Raw genomic sequence first — 17,377 nt, forward strand, 5'->3', positions numbered from 1 at the left:
CACATATATATAATGAATCCAAAACAATGTTTATTTTTTAATTTCAAAGAATCATTTTTATTTATAATCGTCATCATTATTATTATTATTATTATTATTATTATTATTACTTATTTTATGTCATTTCCTGCCTGTCTGTCTTGCTTTTCATTTCAAATCCATGAAAGAAAGAGGAGAAAGTAGAGAGAATGAGAGAGAGAGAGGGAGAGAGAGAGCAGAATTAGGAGAGAGAGAAGAGGAGAGTTGGAGAGGGAGGCAAGAAGGGGGGAGGAGGAGGGAGGAGGGAGAAAGAGGGCGAGAGAGGATTTGAAAAGGGAGAGAGAGAGATTGAGAGAGAGAGAAAGAGAGAGAGAGATTTCTAGGGCTATAGTCTGACCGAATGGAGAGTGGTACAGTTACTACACCTTTACTGCAAACTGCAGTACTCAGAGACGCCACACCTCAACTAAAACCACAGCTCATAATGTGACTCAGGCTGTTCCAGTGTTTGAGTAACTGCGTAGTAAACCAATAGCAGCCACTGAGTAAAGCCTAAAATCATCCGGACTGCTTCAAAGTCCTAGATTTTTAATACAGCTTTATATCAGGTAACTGGAATCTGAGTCAGACAGACAGACCCCTCCCTCCTCTCTCCTCTCCCCCCTCTCCCTCCCCCTGAACTAAAACGAATAGAGTACTCACGGTAAATTGTGACTAAAGCAGAGTGTTTTATCCTATCCAGTAACTGAGTAAGTAAAACATATAGCAGCGCAAGACCACTGAGTAGCGAAAGCCTAAACAATCATCGGAACTGCTTACCCTTCAAATAGTCCTAGATTTTTAATAAAGCTGTATTAAGGTAACAGGTAATATGGAAGGACACGAGAGTCAGAACAGAAGGACACCTCCCTTCCCCTCTCCCTCTATCCTTCCCCTCTACCTCTTTCTCCCTCTTATTCTCTCCTCTCCCCTCGATCTAGATCCTCCCTCTACGCTCTCCCCTTAATCCTCCTCTCCTCTCTCCTCTCTGGCGCCCTCACTTGGCAGCCAGGGTGTAGCAGCCCTGCTTGTGCCACTGCATGTCACGCAGGCGCCTCATGGATTGGATTTGGGGGGTGCGAGCGCCCCACTCGTTCCAGTGGCGGTAGTCGCCCTTCTCGAAGAGGTACTGGTAACCGCGGTAACCGGGATACTGGTAGCCGACCCACCTGGGAGAGGGGAGAGGTGGGGAATCAGTGAGGGGGCTTCAGTTGTGTTTGGCGTGTGTGTGTGTGTGTGTGTCTCAGCGCGTGTCTCTCTCAGTGTAGCGTGTCAGTAGCGTGTCACTAGCCTGTATGGAGCTGCACTCACGTTCCGCACAGGACGCTGGCGCTGCCCACGCGGTCAGTGAACCCGTAAGAGAAGAGGCTGGGCACATCGTCGTCCATGATCTCCATCTTTCTGCCCTTGAACTCCCCCACCTCAAACAGGCACACCTTGTGCTTCTCAGGGTCCTGCGGAGAGGAGAGGACCGGGTCCCCCACAACGACAGCGAGAATAGTTAAAGAAGGGATAGAGTGAGCAGGGTGAATGTCAGTGCTGTGGAGTGCTGAGTCTCGTACCATGCGCACGGGTCGGAATGACATCATGTACTCGTTCCTGTAGCTGTTAGACCAGGAATCCCAGCGAGGAAACTCTCCCTTCTCCAGGATAAACATCTCACCACAGAAATTCATCTGATCATACCCCACCCAGCTGGAGAGAGAGAGAGGAGAGAGGAGTGTGAGCGAGGACAGCAAAGAGAGAGGAGAGAGAGGAGAGAGACAGAGAGCAAGGAGAGACGAGAGAGAGAGGAGAGAGAGGAGAGAGACAGAGAGCAAGGAGAGACGAGAGAGAGAGGAGAGAGAGGAGAGAGACAGAGGGAGAGGAGAGAGAGGAAAGAGACAGAGAGCAAGGGGAGCAAGGAGAGAGGAGAGATAGGAGAGAGACAGAGAGCAAGGGGAGCGAGGAGAGAGACAGAGAGCGAGGAGAGATGAGAGAGAGAGGAGAGAGACAGAGTGAGGAGAGAGAAGAGAGAGGAGAGAGATGAGAGAGGGGATTGAGAGAGAGGGAGTGTGAGAGAGGAAAGAGTGAGAGAGCAAGGAGAGAGGGAGTGTGAGAGGAGAAAGTGAGAAAGTAAGGAGAGAGAAAGGAGAGGAGAGAGGTAGCATGAGAAGAATGAGATAGAGAGTGAGACAGGTGAGGTACAGAGCGAGAATCTGAGAGGGTGAGATAGAGAGAATGGGAGAGGAGTGAGAGAGGTTGATAAGGTGAGATACAGAGAGGAGTGAGAGAGGGTGATAGTAATAGAGCGAGATAGAGAGAATGAGAGAGGGTGATAGAGTGAGATACAGAGTGAAAATCTGAGAGGGTGAGCTAGAGAGAATGGGAGAGGGGTGGGTGAGAGAGGGTGATAGAGTGAGATACAGAGAGGGGTGAGAGGAGTGAGAGAAGGTGATAGTGATAGAGTGAGATAGAGAGAATGGGAGAGGGGTGAGAGAATGAGAGAGCGGTGATAGTGTGAGATACAGAGAGGGGTGAGAGGAGTGAGAGGGAGAGTGCACTCACGGGCCGCACTCCACTCGGACGGAGCGGATCCTGTCGAAGCCGCTCTCACACACATTCCTGCACTCGGCAGAGAACGCCATACAGCGACCCTGGAAATTCTCCTGGTCAAAAACATACATCTGAAAGAGAGGAGAAGAGAGGGAGGGGAGGGGAGGGGAGGGGAGGGAAGGGGGAGAGAGGAGAGGAGAGGAGAAAGGAATGGGGGAGGGAGAGCGGAGTGGAAGGAGGGGGAGAGGGAGGAGGGATTGAGATAGGAGAGCGGGGAGAGAGAGGGAGGAGAGGGGAGAGAGAGAGAGAGGGAGAGGGAGAAGAGACAGAGAGAGCAGGGACAGGTTAGATTTTGGGTTGACTGATTGATTGGCTGGCTGCCGCTTCGATTGATCACCTGGCTGTTTGATTGATTACCTGGCTCTTCGATTGATCACCTGGCTCTTCGATTGATCACCTGGCTCTTCGATTGATCACCTGGCTGTTTGATTGATTACCTGTCTATTTGATTGATTACCTTATACTCGTTCATCCCCATCTGGGAATTCTTGGACGTGGCTCCGCTCTTCCCGTCGGTCTGGGGCTGGGTCTTGCTCTGTTCTTCGCTAGCAGACATGCTTCAGTGCTGGGAGTCCTGGGGGTGGGGGGGGGGGGGAACAACCAAAAACAGAACGTTAGAGGAGGCGCGTCAAACACGTTACAATGTAATCTAATGACAATGCAATCCAGTTACAATGCAATATAATTACAATGCAAACCAATCCAAAACTAGTCCGAGAAACTCACCCTGGGGGGGCTGTTTAGTGTGGAAGCCGTTAATATAGAGGCAATGTGCCAAACCCGAACCCTAATACCAAATAACAGCTTCTCAGTTGCTATGGACAGTAACTATATAATGTGCGCGTAATAACGCGGTATATAAATGGCTCGGTTTATCTTCATTTACAGAGAAAATACAGCGATTTCTCTTCTGTATTTATTGTACTCAGCGGGTGGAGAGCGGGTTGGAGCGGCTCCCTTTACCGGCCGTTTATTGAAACTGCCCTTCGCTACCCCGTATAACCGTGTCAGACTATATATAAATATACATTTTAACAAAATAATCTGGTAAGCCTTTTAGTTTTTTTTATTGTCGAGGGCGCTTCGGTTGCGTTGTTTCAAACGACAGTTCTCGTTTTATGACGCACGCAGTTCTGTTTTATAATCGATTTTCTTTCCATTCTTTGCTATAATTTCAGTTTCACAGAACAAAATATACAGAGCATAAAACTATTTTTTTTTTGTTTTGGTCGTTCTGAAAGAATTTGCCAGCGATTATCAAACCATCTAATAGTTCAGTAAAAAGTTTATTGGATTCTCCTTTCCTAGTCAAACCTCTCTCCTCCCTCCCTCCCTCCTCTTCTCTCTCTCACACTCCCTCTCTCCTCTCTCCTCTCTCTCCTCCCTCTCTCCCTCCCTCTCTCTCTCCTCTTCTCTCTCTCACACTCCCTCTCCCCCCTCTCTCTCTCTCTCTCCTTCTCTCTCTCTCCTCTTCTCTCTCTCCCTCCCTCTCTCCCCCATCTCTCTCCTTCTCTCACACTCTCTCTCCTCTCTAAGAGAGTGGAGAGAGAGATCCTCATCTCCGAGGGAGGAGATGAGTAGAGAGGGAAGAGAGAGTCTCGAGAAGAGAGAGGGATCATCTTACTAGAGTGTCTCTCTGTAGTGTCAGGTCACCACTCTCTCTCCCCCTCTCTCTCCTCTCTCTCTTTCTCGCTCTCCTCTCCTCTCCCTCTCTCCTCTCTCATCTCTCCCTCTCTCTCCTCTCTCTCTCCTCCCTCTCTCATTCTCTCACTCCTCTCTCTCTGTGAATCGTGTTGTGCTCCGGGTCTCACCTGTCGGTTCGGTTCGTCTGGTATAGTTCTGGATGCGCTGGTAATCTGCGGCGTGTGCCTCTCGACTCCCCGACCCCGGCGTTTTATACCCTGGCTCGGGCAGAGAGGGGATTACCACCGGCGAAACAAAACCGCTGAGCCGACAACGCGGCTTTGAATGGGTCCCACGAAATCATCAAACACGCAAGAGAAAAGAAAAATACGAGAGAGATATAGACAGAAGAGACGGTGCAGTCAGCAGATACATTCAGATATGTCCTATAGACTTGAAACCGAAATATGCATTATGTTGTAACATCAAACATCATGTCTGAATCGTGTTTGGTGTTGCTGTATAATATATAAAACTATGCAGATTGAAGCTCAGGGGGGCTGTCTGAATCGTGTTTGGTGTTGCTGTATAATATATAAAACTATGCAGATTGAAGCTCAGGGGGGCTGTCTGAATCGTGTTTGGTGTTGCTGTATAATATATAAAACTATGCAGATTGAAACTCAGGGGGGCTGTCTGAATCGTGTTTGGTGTTGCTGTATAATATATAAAACTATGCAGATTGAAGCTCAGGGGTGCTGTCTGAATCGTGTTTGGTGTTGCTGTATAATATATAAAACTATGCAGATTGAAGCTCAGGGGGGTGTCTGAATCGTGTTTGGTGTTGCTGTATAATATATAAAACTATGCAGATTGAAGCTCAGGGGGGCTGTCTGAATCGTGTTTGGTGTTGCAGTATAATATATAAAACTATGCAGATTGAAGCTCAGGGGGGCTGTCTGAATCGTGTTTGGTGTTGCAGTATAATATATCAAACTATGCAGATTGAAGCTCAGGGGGGCTGTCTGAATCGTGTTTGGTGTTGCAGTATAATATATCAAACTATGCAGATTGAAGCTCAGGGGGGCTGTCTGAATCGTGTTTGGTGTTGCAGTATAATATATAAAACTATGCAGATTGAAGCTCAGGGGGGCTGTCTGAATCGTGTTTGGTGTTGCTGTATAATATATTAAACTATGCAGATTGAAGCTCAGGGGGGCTGTCTGAATCGTGTTTGGTGTTGCTGTATAATATATAAAACTATGCAGATTGAAGCTCAGGGGGGTGTCTGAATCGTGTTTGGTGTTGCAGTATAATATATCAAACTATGCAGATTGAAACTCAGGGGGGCTGTCTGAATCGTGTTTGGTGTTGCTGTATAATATATAAAACTATGCAGATTGAAGCTCAGGGGGGTGTCTGAATCGTGTTTGGTGTTGCAGTATAATATATCAAACTATGCAGATTGAAGCTCAGGGGGGTGTCTGAATCGTGTTTGGTGTTGCTGTATAATATATAAAACTATGCAGATTGAAGCTCAGGGGGGTGTCTGAATCGTGTTTGGTGTTGCTGTATAATATATAAAACTATGCAGATTGAAGCTCAGGGGGGCTGTCTGAATCGTGTTTGGTGTTGCTGTATAATATATAAAACTATGCAGATTGAAGCTCAGGGGGGCTGTCTGAATCGTGTTTGGTGTTGCTGTATAATATATTAAACTATGCAGATTGAAGCTCAGGGGGGGGTGTCTGAATCGTGCTTGTTCTGTATAATATATTAAACTATGCAGATTGAATGGTATAGTGAATTCGATGGTAAACGGTTTCCACGATGAGCCTGCCAGTCCTTGGACTTGAATTCGCTTCTCTCAGCGTTTGGAAATCGTCTCACTGACGCTGCGTGTCGGTTTCTCTCACCTCTCCCTCCCTCCCTCCCTCTCTCCCTCTCTCTTTCTCTCTGTTAATCCCTCAATCAATGACAGGAGAAGGGATAGACCATGTTTTGTTAATCTACAGCTAAGGGAGCCCCTGTAGGTTCTCTATAGAATAACGACTACGCGAGTGAGAGCGGATACATCTCACAAACGCCCCCCTAACCCCCCCATCCACCCGGTACCAACAAATAGAAATTTGCCCCCAACGCCACCCGCTATGGGATCAAAAAAAAAACGGGGTAGTGTGGTGTTTTGGGGGGGGGGGGTTTTGGGGGAGGTCTAGTTTTTTGCTGAGTGAGGAGGTCAAACCTCAGTATAAAACCAGCTAGCCAGAGTAGACTGAAAAAACAGAACTGATCTGTATTGCACAGACTATAAGGTAAGACATAGTGTGTCTGTGTCTCTCTCTCTCTCTCTCTCTCTCTCTCTCTCTCTCTCTCTCTCTCTCTCTCTCTCTCTCTCTTCTCTCTCTCTCTCTCTCTCTCTCTCTCTCTCTCCTCTCTGTGTGAGAGCCAGCTAATTCAATACAGTCTAGTCTAGTGAACTAACAGCACTGTACTGGGATCTGAGAGCAGCTAATTCAATACAGTCTAGTGTAGAGAACTCAGTGCTGTACTGGGGATCTGAGAGCCAGCTAATTCAATACAGTCTAGTCTAGTGTAACAGCACTGTGCTGTACTGGGGATCTGAGAGCCAGCTAATTCAATACAGTCTAGTCTAGTGTAACAGCACTGTGCTGTACTGGGGATCTGAGAGCAGCTAATTCAATGCAGTCTAGTCTAGTGTAACAGCACTGTGCTGTACTGGGGATCTGAGAGCCAGCTAATTCAATACAGTCTAGTCTAGTGTAACAGCACTGTGCTGTACTGGGGATCTGAGAGCCAGCTAATTCAATACAGTCTAGTCTAGTGTAACAGCACTGTGCTGTACTGGGGATCTGAGAGCCAGCTAATTCAATACAGTCTAGTCTAGAGAACAGCACTGCGCTGTACTGGGGATCTGAGAGCCAGCTAATTCAATACAGTCTAGTGTAGAGAACAGCAGTGCTGTACTGGGGATCTGAGAGCCAGCTAATTCAATACAGTCTAGTCTAGAGAACTCAGTGCTGTACTGGGAATCTGAGAGCCAGCTAATTCAATACAGTCTAGTCTAGTGTACACTGTGCTGTACTGGGGATCTGAGAGCAGCTAATTCAATGCAGTCTAGTCTAGTGAACAGCACTGTGCTGTACTGGGGATCTGAGAGCAGCTAATTCAATACAGTCTAGTCTAGTGTAACAGCACTGCGCTGTACTGGGGATCTGAGAGCCAGCTAATTCAATACAGTCTAGTCTAGAGAACTCAGTGCTGTACTGGGGATCTGAGAGCAGCTAATTCAATACAGTCTAGTGTAGATAACTCAGTGCTGTACTGGGGATCTGAGAGCCAGCTAATTCAATACAGTCTAGTGTAGAGAACTAGAGGGGATCTGAGAGCAGTTAATTCAATACAGTGTGTAGAGAAGTGTACTGGGGATCTGAGAGTCAGCTAATTCAATACAGTCTGGTCTAGTGTAACAGCACTGTGCTGTACTGGGGATCTGAGAGCCAGCTAATTCAATACAGTCTAGTCTAGAGAACAGCACTGTGCTGTACTGGGGATCTGAGAGCCAGCTAATTCAATACAGTCTAGTATAGAGAACTCAGTGCTGTACTGGGGATCTGAGAGAGAGCAGCTAATTCACAGTTAAATACAGTCTAGTCTAGTGTAGAGAACTCAGTGCTGTACTGGGGATCTGAGAGCAGCTAATTCAATACAGTCTAGTGTAGAGAACTCAGCGCTGTACTGGGGATCTGAGAGCAGCTAATTCAATACAGTCTAGTGTAGAGAACTCAGCGCTGTACTGGGGATCTGAGAGCAGCTAATTCAATACAGTCTAGTGTAGAGAACTCAGTGCTGTACTGGGGATCTGAGAGCAGCTAAATCAATACAGTTTAGTGTAGAGAACTCAGTGCTGTACTTGGGATCTGAGAGCAGCTAATTCAATGCAGTCTAGTGTAGAGAACTCAGTGCTGTACTGGGGATCTGAGAGCCAGCTAATTCAATACAGTCTAGTGTAGAGAACTCAGTGCTGTACTGGGGATCTGAGAGCAGCTAATTCAATACAGTCTAGTCTAGAGAACTCAGCGCTGTACTGGGATCTGAGAGCCAGCTAATTCAATACAGTCTAGTCTAGTGAAACAGCGCTGTACTGGGGATCTGAGAGCAGCTAATTCAATACAGTCTAGTATAGAGAACTCAGTGCTGTACTGGGGATCTGAGAGCCAGCTAATTCAATACAGTCTAGTATAGAGAACTCAGTGCTGTACTGGGGATCTGAGAGCAGCTAATTCAATACAGTCTAGTATAGAGTAACTCAGTGCTGTACTGGGGATCTGAGAGCCAGCTAATTCAATACAGTCTAGTCTAGTGTAACAGCACTGTGCTGTACTGGGGATCTGAGAGCCAGCTAATTCAATACAGTCTAGTCTAGAGAACTGTGCTGTACTGGGGATCTGAGAGCCAGCTAATTCAATACAGTCTAGTCTAGTGTAACAGCACTGTGCTGTACTGGGGATCTGAGAGCAGCTAATTCAATACAGTCTAGTCTAGAGCACTCATGCGCTGTACTGGGGATCTGAGAGCCAGCTAATTCAATACAGTCTAGTCTAGTGAACTGTATTCCAAATTGAATCCAGTTTTAATTTTTTCCCAGAAAACCGAAGATGCAGAGCGCTGGTGCCACTCAGCAGGGAATGGGGTACGCCCCCTTCTGGAAGGTAAGGGGATTGGCGATCCTGTCTGAACGTATCCTGTCGATAGCAAAAGTCTCGGTGCAATATTTTACAACGAGAAAGTAAATTAATCGGGGCTCCGGTTTCACAAGCGACCGAAAACGGACGGCCGGTTGCCTTGGTAACAGGGCGGACTGGACACTGCGTGGATGAGAGAACGGTGTGAGAGGGGTTATAGATTTAAAGCGTTGTTGCTTTTTTAAAATTTGTAAAGGTTTCACTGAATTTATTATTAATTTATTCCAGCTTATTTAAACGATGTTGTAACTGTGTATGGCACTAGAGGTCAGGGTCACACACATACACACACACACACTGACACACCCACATACACACACACACACTGACACACACACACACCCAGCTTATTGACACACACACCAGGTGACACACATACACACAAACAAACTGCACACCCCATACCCCCATGACACACCCACCCACGCATCCAACACACACACATCACACACACACACACACACGGACACACTGACACACACACACACTGACACACACACACTGACACACACACACACACACACAAACACACACACACACACTGACACACACTCACACACACACACGACACACACTCTGACACACACACACACACACTGACACACTGACACACACTCTGACACACACACACACACAGTGATGGTGTGGGGGTGCAGTTAGCGGTAGGGTTATATTTTGCTCTCTGGTTGCTCAGGTGAAGGTGTGGGAGCAGGAGTACTTCCAGGGCAAGTGTCAGGAGTTCACCTCGGAGTGCTGTAACATCCAGGACTGCGGCTTCGACAACGTGCGATCAATCAGAGTGGAGAGCGGGGCGTGAGTATCAATACACCAATACACGGATCAATACCTGGATCAATACACCAATACAGAGAGCAATACATCGATCAATACACCAATACACCAATACACGGATCAACACACCAATACAGAGATCAATACACGGATCAATACACCAATACAGAGATCAATACACGGATCAATACACCAATACAGAGATCGATACACGGATCAATACACCACTATACGGATCAATACACCAATACAGCGATCAATACACCAATACACGGATCAATACACTAATACAGAGAGCAATACACCAATACACGGATCAATACACCAATACAGAGAGCAATACATCAATACAGAGAGCAATACAGCGATCACTACATGAATACAGTGATCTATACACCAATACACGGATCAATACACCAATACAGAGAGCGATACTTCAATACAGGGATCAATACAGGGATCTATACACCAATACAGAGATCAATACACCAATACATCAATCAATACACCACTACAAAGATCAATACACCAATACAGAGATCTATACACCACTGCATAGATCAATATACCTGTCAATCTATCAGCTATCAAATCTGTGTGGAGAGAGTGGGGAGTGATTACACTGTCTCTCTATCTCTCCTCCCCACTCCTCTCCTCTCTCTTTCTTCTCCTCTCCTCTCTCCTCTCCTCTCGTCTCTCTTCATTCCTCTCGTATCTCAGCTCCTCTCATCGCCTCTATCCCCCGCCCGACTCTACGCTCCTCTCTCTCTCTCTATCTCTCCTCCTCCCCCTCCTCTCCTCTCTCCCTCTCTCTGCTCCACCTCTCCCACTCTCTCCTCCCTCTCTCTCTCCTCTCTCATCTCATCCTCTCCTCTCCTCTCTCTCAGATGGGTTGGGTTCGAGCACCATGACTTCCAGGGCCAGCAGTTTGTGTTGGAGAGGGGGGAGTACCCTCGCTGGGATGGCTGGAGTGGGAACCTGTCCTACCACGTGGAGAGACTCATGTCCTTCAGACCTGTGTACTGCGCTGTGAGTACCAGATACTGCACTGTATTGCACTGAGTACCAGATACTGCACTGTACTGCACTGCTGTGAGTACCAGCTCCTGCACTGCACTGCGCTGTGAGTACCAGATACTGCACTGTACTGCACTGTGAGTACCAGATACTGCACTGTACTGCGCTGTGAGTACCAGATACTGCACTGTACTGCGCTGTGAGTACCAGATACTGCACTGTACTGCGCTGTGAGTACCAGATACTGCACTGTACTGTACTGCGAGTACCAGATACTACACTATACTGCGCTGTGAGTACCAGATACTACACTATACTGTGCTGTGAGTACCAGATACTACACTATACTGCGCTGTGAGTACCAGATACTACACTATACTGCGCTGTGAGTACCAGATACTACACTATACTGCACTGTGAGTACCAAATACTGCGCTGTACTGCACTGTGAGTACCAGATACTACACTATACTGCACTGTGAGTACCAGATACTACACTATACTGAGCTGTGAGTACCAGATACTACACTATACTGAGCTGTGAGTACCAGATACTACACTATACTGCACTGTGAGTACCAGATACTACACTATACTGAGCTGTGAGTACCAGATACTACACTATACTGCACTGTGAGTACCAAATACTGCGCTGTACTGCGCTGTACTGCACTGTGAGTACCAGATACTGCACTGTACTGTACTGCGCTGTGTGTTTTACTGCGCTGGGTGAGTACCAGATACTCACACTATACTGCACTGTGGGTACCAGATACTACACTATGCTGCACTGTGAGTACACCGTACTACACTATACTGCACTGTGGTACCCAGCTACGTACACTACTGTACTGCACTGTGAGTACCAGATACTGCACTGTACTGCGCTGTGAGTACCAGATACTACACTATACTGTGCTGTGAGTACCAGATACTACACTATACTGCGCTGTGAGTACCAGATACTACACTATACTGCGCTGTGAGTACCAGATACTACACTATACTGCGCTGTGAGTACCAGATACTACACTATACTGTGCTGTGAGTACCAGATACTACACTATACTGTGCTGTGAGTACCAGATACTACACTATACTGTGCTGTGAGTACCAGATACTACACTATACTGTGCTGTGAGTACCAGATACTACACTATACTGTGCTGTGAGTACCAGATACTACACTATACTGTGCTGTGAGTACCAGATACTACACTATACTGCACTGTGAGTACCAGATACTACACTATACTGAGCTGTGAGTACCAGATACTACACTATACTGCGCTGTGAGTACCAGATACTACACTATACTGCACTGTGAGTACCAGATACTACACTATACTGAGCTGTGAGTACCAGATACTACACTATACTGCGCTGTGAGTACCAGATACTACACTATACTGCACTGTGAGTACCAGATACTACACTATACTGCACTGTGAGTACCAGATACTGCACTGTACTGCACTGTGAGTACCAAATACTGCGCTGTACTGCACTGTACCAGATACTGCGCTGTACTGCGCTGTGAGTACCAGATACTGCACTGTACTGTGCTGTGACTACCAGATACTGCACTGTACTGTGCTGTGAGTACCAGATACTACACTATACTGCACTGTGAGTACCAGATACTGCACTATACTGCACTGTGAGTACCAGATACTGCGCTGTACTGCACTGTGAGTACCAGATACTACACTATACTGCACTGTGAGTACCAGATACTACACTATACTGCGCTGTGAGTACCAGATACTACACTATACTGCACTGTGAGTACCAAATACTGCGCTGTACTGCACTGTGAGTACCAGATACTGCACTGTACTGCACTGTACTGCACTGTGAGTACCAGATACTACACTATACTGCACTGTGAGTACCAGATACTACACTATACTGCACTGTGAGTACCAAATACTGCGCTGTACTGCACTGTGAGTACCAGATACTACACTATACTGCACTGTGAGTACCAGATACTACACTATACTGCACTGTGAGTACCAGGTACTACACTATACTGCGCTGTGAGTACCAGATACTACACTATACTGCACTGTGAGTACCAGATACTACACTATACTGCACTGTGAGTACCAGATACTACACTATACTGCACTGTGAGTACCAGATACTGCACTGTACTGCACTGTGAGTACCAGATACTGCGCTATACTGCGCTGTGAGTACCAGATACTACACTATACTGCACTGTACTGTGCTGTGAGTAACAGATACTGCACTATACTGCACTGTGAGTACCAGATACTACACTATACTGCACTGTACTGCGCTGTGAGTAACAGATACTGCACTCTATTACACTCCCACTCCCCTTCTCAAGGTGTATTTATTGTGCTTGAAGTATCATACCCTACTTCACTCTCCTCTCTCCCCCTTCTCTCTCCTCTCCTCTCATCTCTCCTCTCCTCTCCTCTCTGCTCTCGCCTCTCTCCTCTCTCTTCCTCCCTCTCCAGCTCCTATCTCCCACTTCATCCTCCCTCTCTCCTATTCCCTCCTCTTCCCTCTCTCCTCTCCCTCCTCCTCTCCTCTCCTCTCTCAGTCTCACCGCTGTTCTCGGATGGTGATCTATGAGAAGGAGGGGTTCCTGGGTCGCTGTGTGGAGCTGTGTGATGATTACCCCTCCCTGCAGGCTATGGGCTGGTGCAACAACGAGGTCGGGTCAATGCAAGTGCAGAGTGGAGCGTGAGTATCGCCCCCCTCCTTCACCCCTGCCCCCCCCTCCTTCACTTTTCCTTCTCTCCTTCCTCCTTCATTGAGTACAGCCCCGTTCACTCCTCTCTCTCCTTCACTCCATCCTTCACTGAGTACAGCCCCCTTCACTCCCCTCCCCTCCTCCCTCATTCATTGTGGTCTAGATTATCAATGCAACTGATCACCAAGCAGGGCTGGTAATCAGACTCCTACTGCACAGCAGTGTGATCCAGTCCAGGTTTCACTACCAGCTTGATCAGCCAGTAGTGGTTGTTTTTATTGTTTTGTTTTTTTTAGTTGTTAGTGTGTTTAGTTTGTTGGTGTAAGTTGGTGTGTGTTAGGTTTGGTGGTTTAGTTTTAGTGTGTTGTGTTGTTTTTTTGTCACAAGGTTAAACAAATAAAAAAAAAACAACAACACAAAAAAAAAAAAGGATGGTTGTTGTGTTGTGGATGGTGGTGTGGGTTTTAGTTGGACGTTCGAACTAGTGATCAGTGTGTCTAGGTAACAAGCTCAGGTGTGTCTTATTATTAAACTCCTAGTGAAAGCAGGACTGGATCACACTGCTGTGCAGCGGGAGTCTGATTATTAAACTCCTAGTGAAACTAGGACTGGATCACACTGCTCCCTCCCTCTCTCTCCCTCTTCCTCTCCCATCCCTCTCCCCCTCTCCCTCTCCATCTCCTCTCTCCCTCATCCATCTCTCTCCCTCTCCCTCTCCTCAGTTGGGTGTGCTACCAGTATCCAGGTTACCGTGGTTACCAGTATATTATGGAGTGTGAACGTCACAGCGGTGATTACCAGCACTGGAAGAACTGGGGCTCCCATGCCCAGACCCCCCAAATCCAATCCATCCGCAGGATGATCCACTAGATTCTGTCGAGAAGACCTTGGTTCTCTCTCCCCTCCCTCTCTCCTCCCTCCCTCCCATCTCTCTCCCCTCCTTCTCCTCTCTGAAGAGATAGGAGAGGGGGAGAGTATTTTAGGAGAAGGAGGGAGAGAGGAGTAGAAGAGCGGAGGAGGGAGAGGGAGGAGACAGGAGGAAGTCTGATGCGGTCGGAGAGAGGAGAACACTACTTCAACTTAAGGACAGGACAAACTTTTAGTTTATTTTGTCCAAAGAGTTTGAGTCGTGGTCGAACAACCCAGTAATAATATTTTATTATTATTGTATTATTATTATTATTATTTATTATTATCTATATTTAATAAGATGACACACCTTACACCAAATAATACTCTCTCTATCTCTGTTTAAGGTTACAAGTTTATTCAAATGTTCTTTATTTGCATGACTAGATTACAAGTACAATATTGCCAAATAAATTTATAATACAACAAACTCCCTCTCTCTCTCCCTCCCTCTCTCTCCTCTCATCTCTCTCCTGTCAACATCAAGAGAGAGAGGATCACAATCAACGAGCATCAGAGCAATAACGGGCTCTTCCTCCTCCTCCTCCTCCTCCTCCTCCTTCCCCTCGCAGTCTGACTCATCAGAGTTCTCCTCTTCCAGATAGCGATACCCCTTCACCTGCCGAGACAATAACCAATCCACAATCAATAACCAATCCACCATCAATAACCAATCCACAATCAATAACCAATCCACTATCAATAACCAATCCACTATCAATAACCAATCCACTATCAATAACCAATCCACTATCAATAACCAATCCACAATCAATAACCAATCCACAATCAATAACCAATCCACAATCAATAACCAATCCACCATCAATAACCAATCCACAATCAATAACCAATCCACAATCAATAACCAATCCACCATCAATAACCAATCCACAATCACCATCAATAACAATCCACAATCAATAACCAATCCACCATCAATAACCAATCCACAATCACCATCAATAACCAATCCACAATCAATAACCAATCCACCATCAATAACCAATCCACAATCACCATCAATAACCAATCCACCATCAATAACCAATCCACAATCACCATCAATAACCAATCCACAATCAATAACCAATCCACAATCAATAACCAATCCACCATCAATAACCAATCCACTATCAATAACCAATCCACAATCAATAACCAATCCACCATCATCAATAACCAATCCACAATCAATAACCAATCCACTATCAATAACCAATCCACAATCACCATCAATAACAATCCACAATCAATAACCAATCCACCATCACCATCAATAACCAATCCACCATCAATAACCAATCCACAATCAATAACCAATCCACTATCAATAACCAATCCACTATCAATAACCAATCCACTATCAATAACCAATCCACTATCAATAACCAATCCACAATCAATAACCAATCCACCATCAATAACCAATCCACAATCAATCAATAACAATCCACAATCAATAACCAATCCACAATCACCATCAATAACCAATCCACAATCAATAACCAATCCACAATCAATAACCAATCCACCATCACCATCAATAACCAATCCACTATCAATAACCAATCCACTATCAATAACCAATCCACCATCACCATCAATAACAATCCACAATCAATAACCAATCCACCATCAATAACCAATCCACAATCAATAACCAATCCACAATCAATAACCAATCCACCATCACCATCAATAACCAATCACACAATAACACCATCAATAACCAATCCACCATCAATAACCAATCCACAATCAATAACCAGCACAAAATCAATAACCAATACACTCCACCATTCACTCATCAATAAATCAGTACACTCAAGATAAACCAAAACACACATTCAGATAACCAATATAACATAAATAATCAATACGCTGATCAATCACGACACACACACACACACACACACCTTGTGTGTAGTAGTTATGTGGTCGTCAGTAATTATGTGAGTCGGGGAGCGCGGAGACTAGTTATTAGCTTACAACACTGTGTGTTGTCTAGTTATGATTCGTCGACGACACTTGAGACTGGAAACACTGCTCCCGCCCCCCTACGCCCCCCTCCGCTATCCCGAGGAAGTCACTGTCCGCCGCGACGGTAGGGTGGTTATCCTCTCCAGGACCGCCTCTGATACCATTGGTAGTACTACCCTGTCGAATCGGATTATATCTCCCTCCCCTCACCCTCTACTCTTCTCCTCTCTCTCTTCTCTCTCTGCACCGCTCCTCTCTACTCTCTCTCCTATCTCTTCTCCTTCTCTCTTCCTCCTCGCTCTCATCTACGACCTAAAGGCATGGACTCTCACGGGCCGGGCTCGGGGAGGATCCGCTCTCTCTCGATCTGTCTCTCGCTCCACTCTATCATCTTCTCGCTCTGTCTACTGCTCCAGGGATCTCTCTCCTCCCTAGACGGAGAGCCCCTCTCCTAGCAGCGGGGCTAGGGCCTCTCCTCTCTCGCGCTCTCTCCTCTCTCTTATCCCTCTCTGAGTAGCCTAGTCGAGCCCCAGTTTGACGCACCGATCCTTACAGTCCCCCTCGTGTGAACACGTACCTGCCCCTCTCCCCTCCAACCCCCCACCCCCCCTCCACTCCAACAACCCCCCCACCCCATGGAAGTAAACGGCAGCCCCTCCCACAGGTACACCACAAAGATGGCCATGGCCTGCCACCAGTGATAGACGGTGAAAACAAAGTCCTGCCTCTCCTTATCCTCATACAGGATCCCGAGCAGAGCTAAGAGAGAGGAGAGAGGGAGAGGAGAGAGAGAGAGAGGGAGAGAGAGGAGAGGGGGAGAGGAGAGGAGAGAGGGGAGAGAGGCCTAAGAGGAGAGTGGGAGAGGAGAGGAGAGAAGTGAGAGAGGGAGAGAGAGAGAGAGATGGGGGAGAGGGGAGAGAGACATGGATCAATAACCAAGCAATGC

At 46.6% G+C, this 17,377-nt stretch overlaps 3 protein-coding genes across 7 annotated transcripts in view; 1 reads left to right on the top strand and 2 right to left on the bottom strand.

Annotated features, from left to right (window-relative positions):
- Positions 1-992: 992 nt before the first annotated feature.
- crybb1l2 (crystallin, beta B1, like 2) lies at positions 993-14,410 on the bottom strand. 5 transcript variants are annotated; one of them, XM_041232125.1, is made up of 8 exons: positions 14,338-14,399; positions 9,744-9,846; positions 4,425-4,575; positions 3,071-3,187; positions 2,566-2,684; positions 1,581-1,713; positions 1,330-1,472; positions 993-1,187 (listed from the first exon to the last, which is right to left on the bottom strand). In XM_041232125.1, the coding sequence occupies exons 4-8, from the start codon at positions 3,167-3,169 to the stop codon at positions 1,016-1,018; spliced, it is 666 nt and encodes a 221-aa protein (XP_041088059.1). In that variant the 5' UTR covers positions 3,170-3,187; positions 4,425-4,575; positions 9,744-9,846; positions 14,338-14,399; the 3' UTR covers positions 993-1,015. The 5 variants fall into 5 exon arrangements, with proteins under 5 accessions (XP_041088059.1, XP_041088060.1, XP_041088062.1 ...); XM_041232126.1 differs by lacking the exon at positions 9,744-9,846 and having other exon boundaries at positions 14,338-14,410; XM_041232128.1 differs by lacking the exons at positions 4,425-4,575; positions 9,744-9,846.
- LOC121302279 (beta-crystallin A1-like) lies at positions 8,831-14,409 on the top strand. Its single transcript, XM_041232135.1, has 5 exons — positions 8,831-8,966; positions 9,694-9,812; positions 10,679-10,820; positions 13,387-13,529; positions 14,262-14,409. The coding sequence occupies exons 1-5, from the start codon at positions 8,913-8,915 to the stop codon at positions 14,407-14,409; spliced, it is 606 nt and encodes a 201-aa protein (XP_041088069.1). The 5' UTR covers positions 8,831-8,912.
- Positions 14,411-14,518: 108 nt separating the features above from the next.
- Positions 14,519-17,377, bottom strand: part of unc93b1 (unc-93 homolog B1, TLR signaling regulator) — a 10,945-nt gene continuing 8,086 nt past the window's right edge. The window contains exons 8-10 of the mRNA XM_041231937.1: positions 17,009-17,227; positions 14,950-15,067; positions 14,519-14,583 (exon numbers count right to left, since the gene is read on the bottom strand). Of these exons, the coding sequence (XP_041087871.1) occupies positions 14,519-14,583; positions 14,950-15,067; positions 17,009-17,227 (402 nt within the window). The remainder of the gene's footprint in view (positions 14,584-14,949; positions 15,068-17,008; positions 17,228-17,377) is intronic.

Source organism: Polyodon spathula, chromosome 29 (genome assembly GCF_017654505.1).
Source record: "Polyodon spathula isolate WHYD16114869_AA chromosome 29, ASM1765450v1, whole genome shotgun sequence".
NCBI classification, from domain to species: Eukaryota; Metazoa; Chordata; class Actinopteri; order Acipenseriformes; family Polyodontidae; genus Polyodon; species Polyodon spathula.

Excerpts from the sequence above, each read along its gene's own strand:
- crybb1l2 (XM_041232126.1), bottom strand. The coding sequence starts at position 3,169 with ATGTCTGCTAGCGAAGAACAGAGCAAGACCCAGCCCCAGACCGACGGG. Across the intron at positions 1,714-2,565 it reads GTCCGAGTGGAGTGCGGCCC|CTGGGTGGGGTATGATCAGA; the intron begins GTGAGTGCACTC and ends CTCTCTCTCCAG. Across the intron at positions 1,473-1,580 it reads CATTCCGACCCGTGCGCATG|GACCCTGAGAAGCACAAGGT; the intron begins GTACGAGACTCA and ends TCCTCTCCGCAG.
- LOC121302279 (XM_041232135.1), top strand. The coding sequence starts at position 8,913 with ATGCAGAGCGCTGGTGCCACTCAGCAGGGAATGGGGTACGCCCCCTTC. Across the intron at positions 8,967-9,693 it reads GGTACGCCCCCTTCTGGAAG|GTGAAGGTGTGGGAGCAGGA; the intron begins GTAAGGGGATTG and ends CTGGTTGCTCAG. Across the intron at positions 10,821-13,386 it reads TCAGACCTGTGTACTGCGCT|TCTCACCGCTGTTCTCGGAT; the intron begins GTGAGTACCAGA and ends CTCCTCTCTCAG.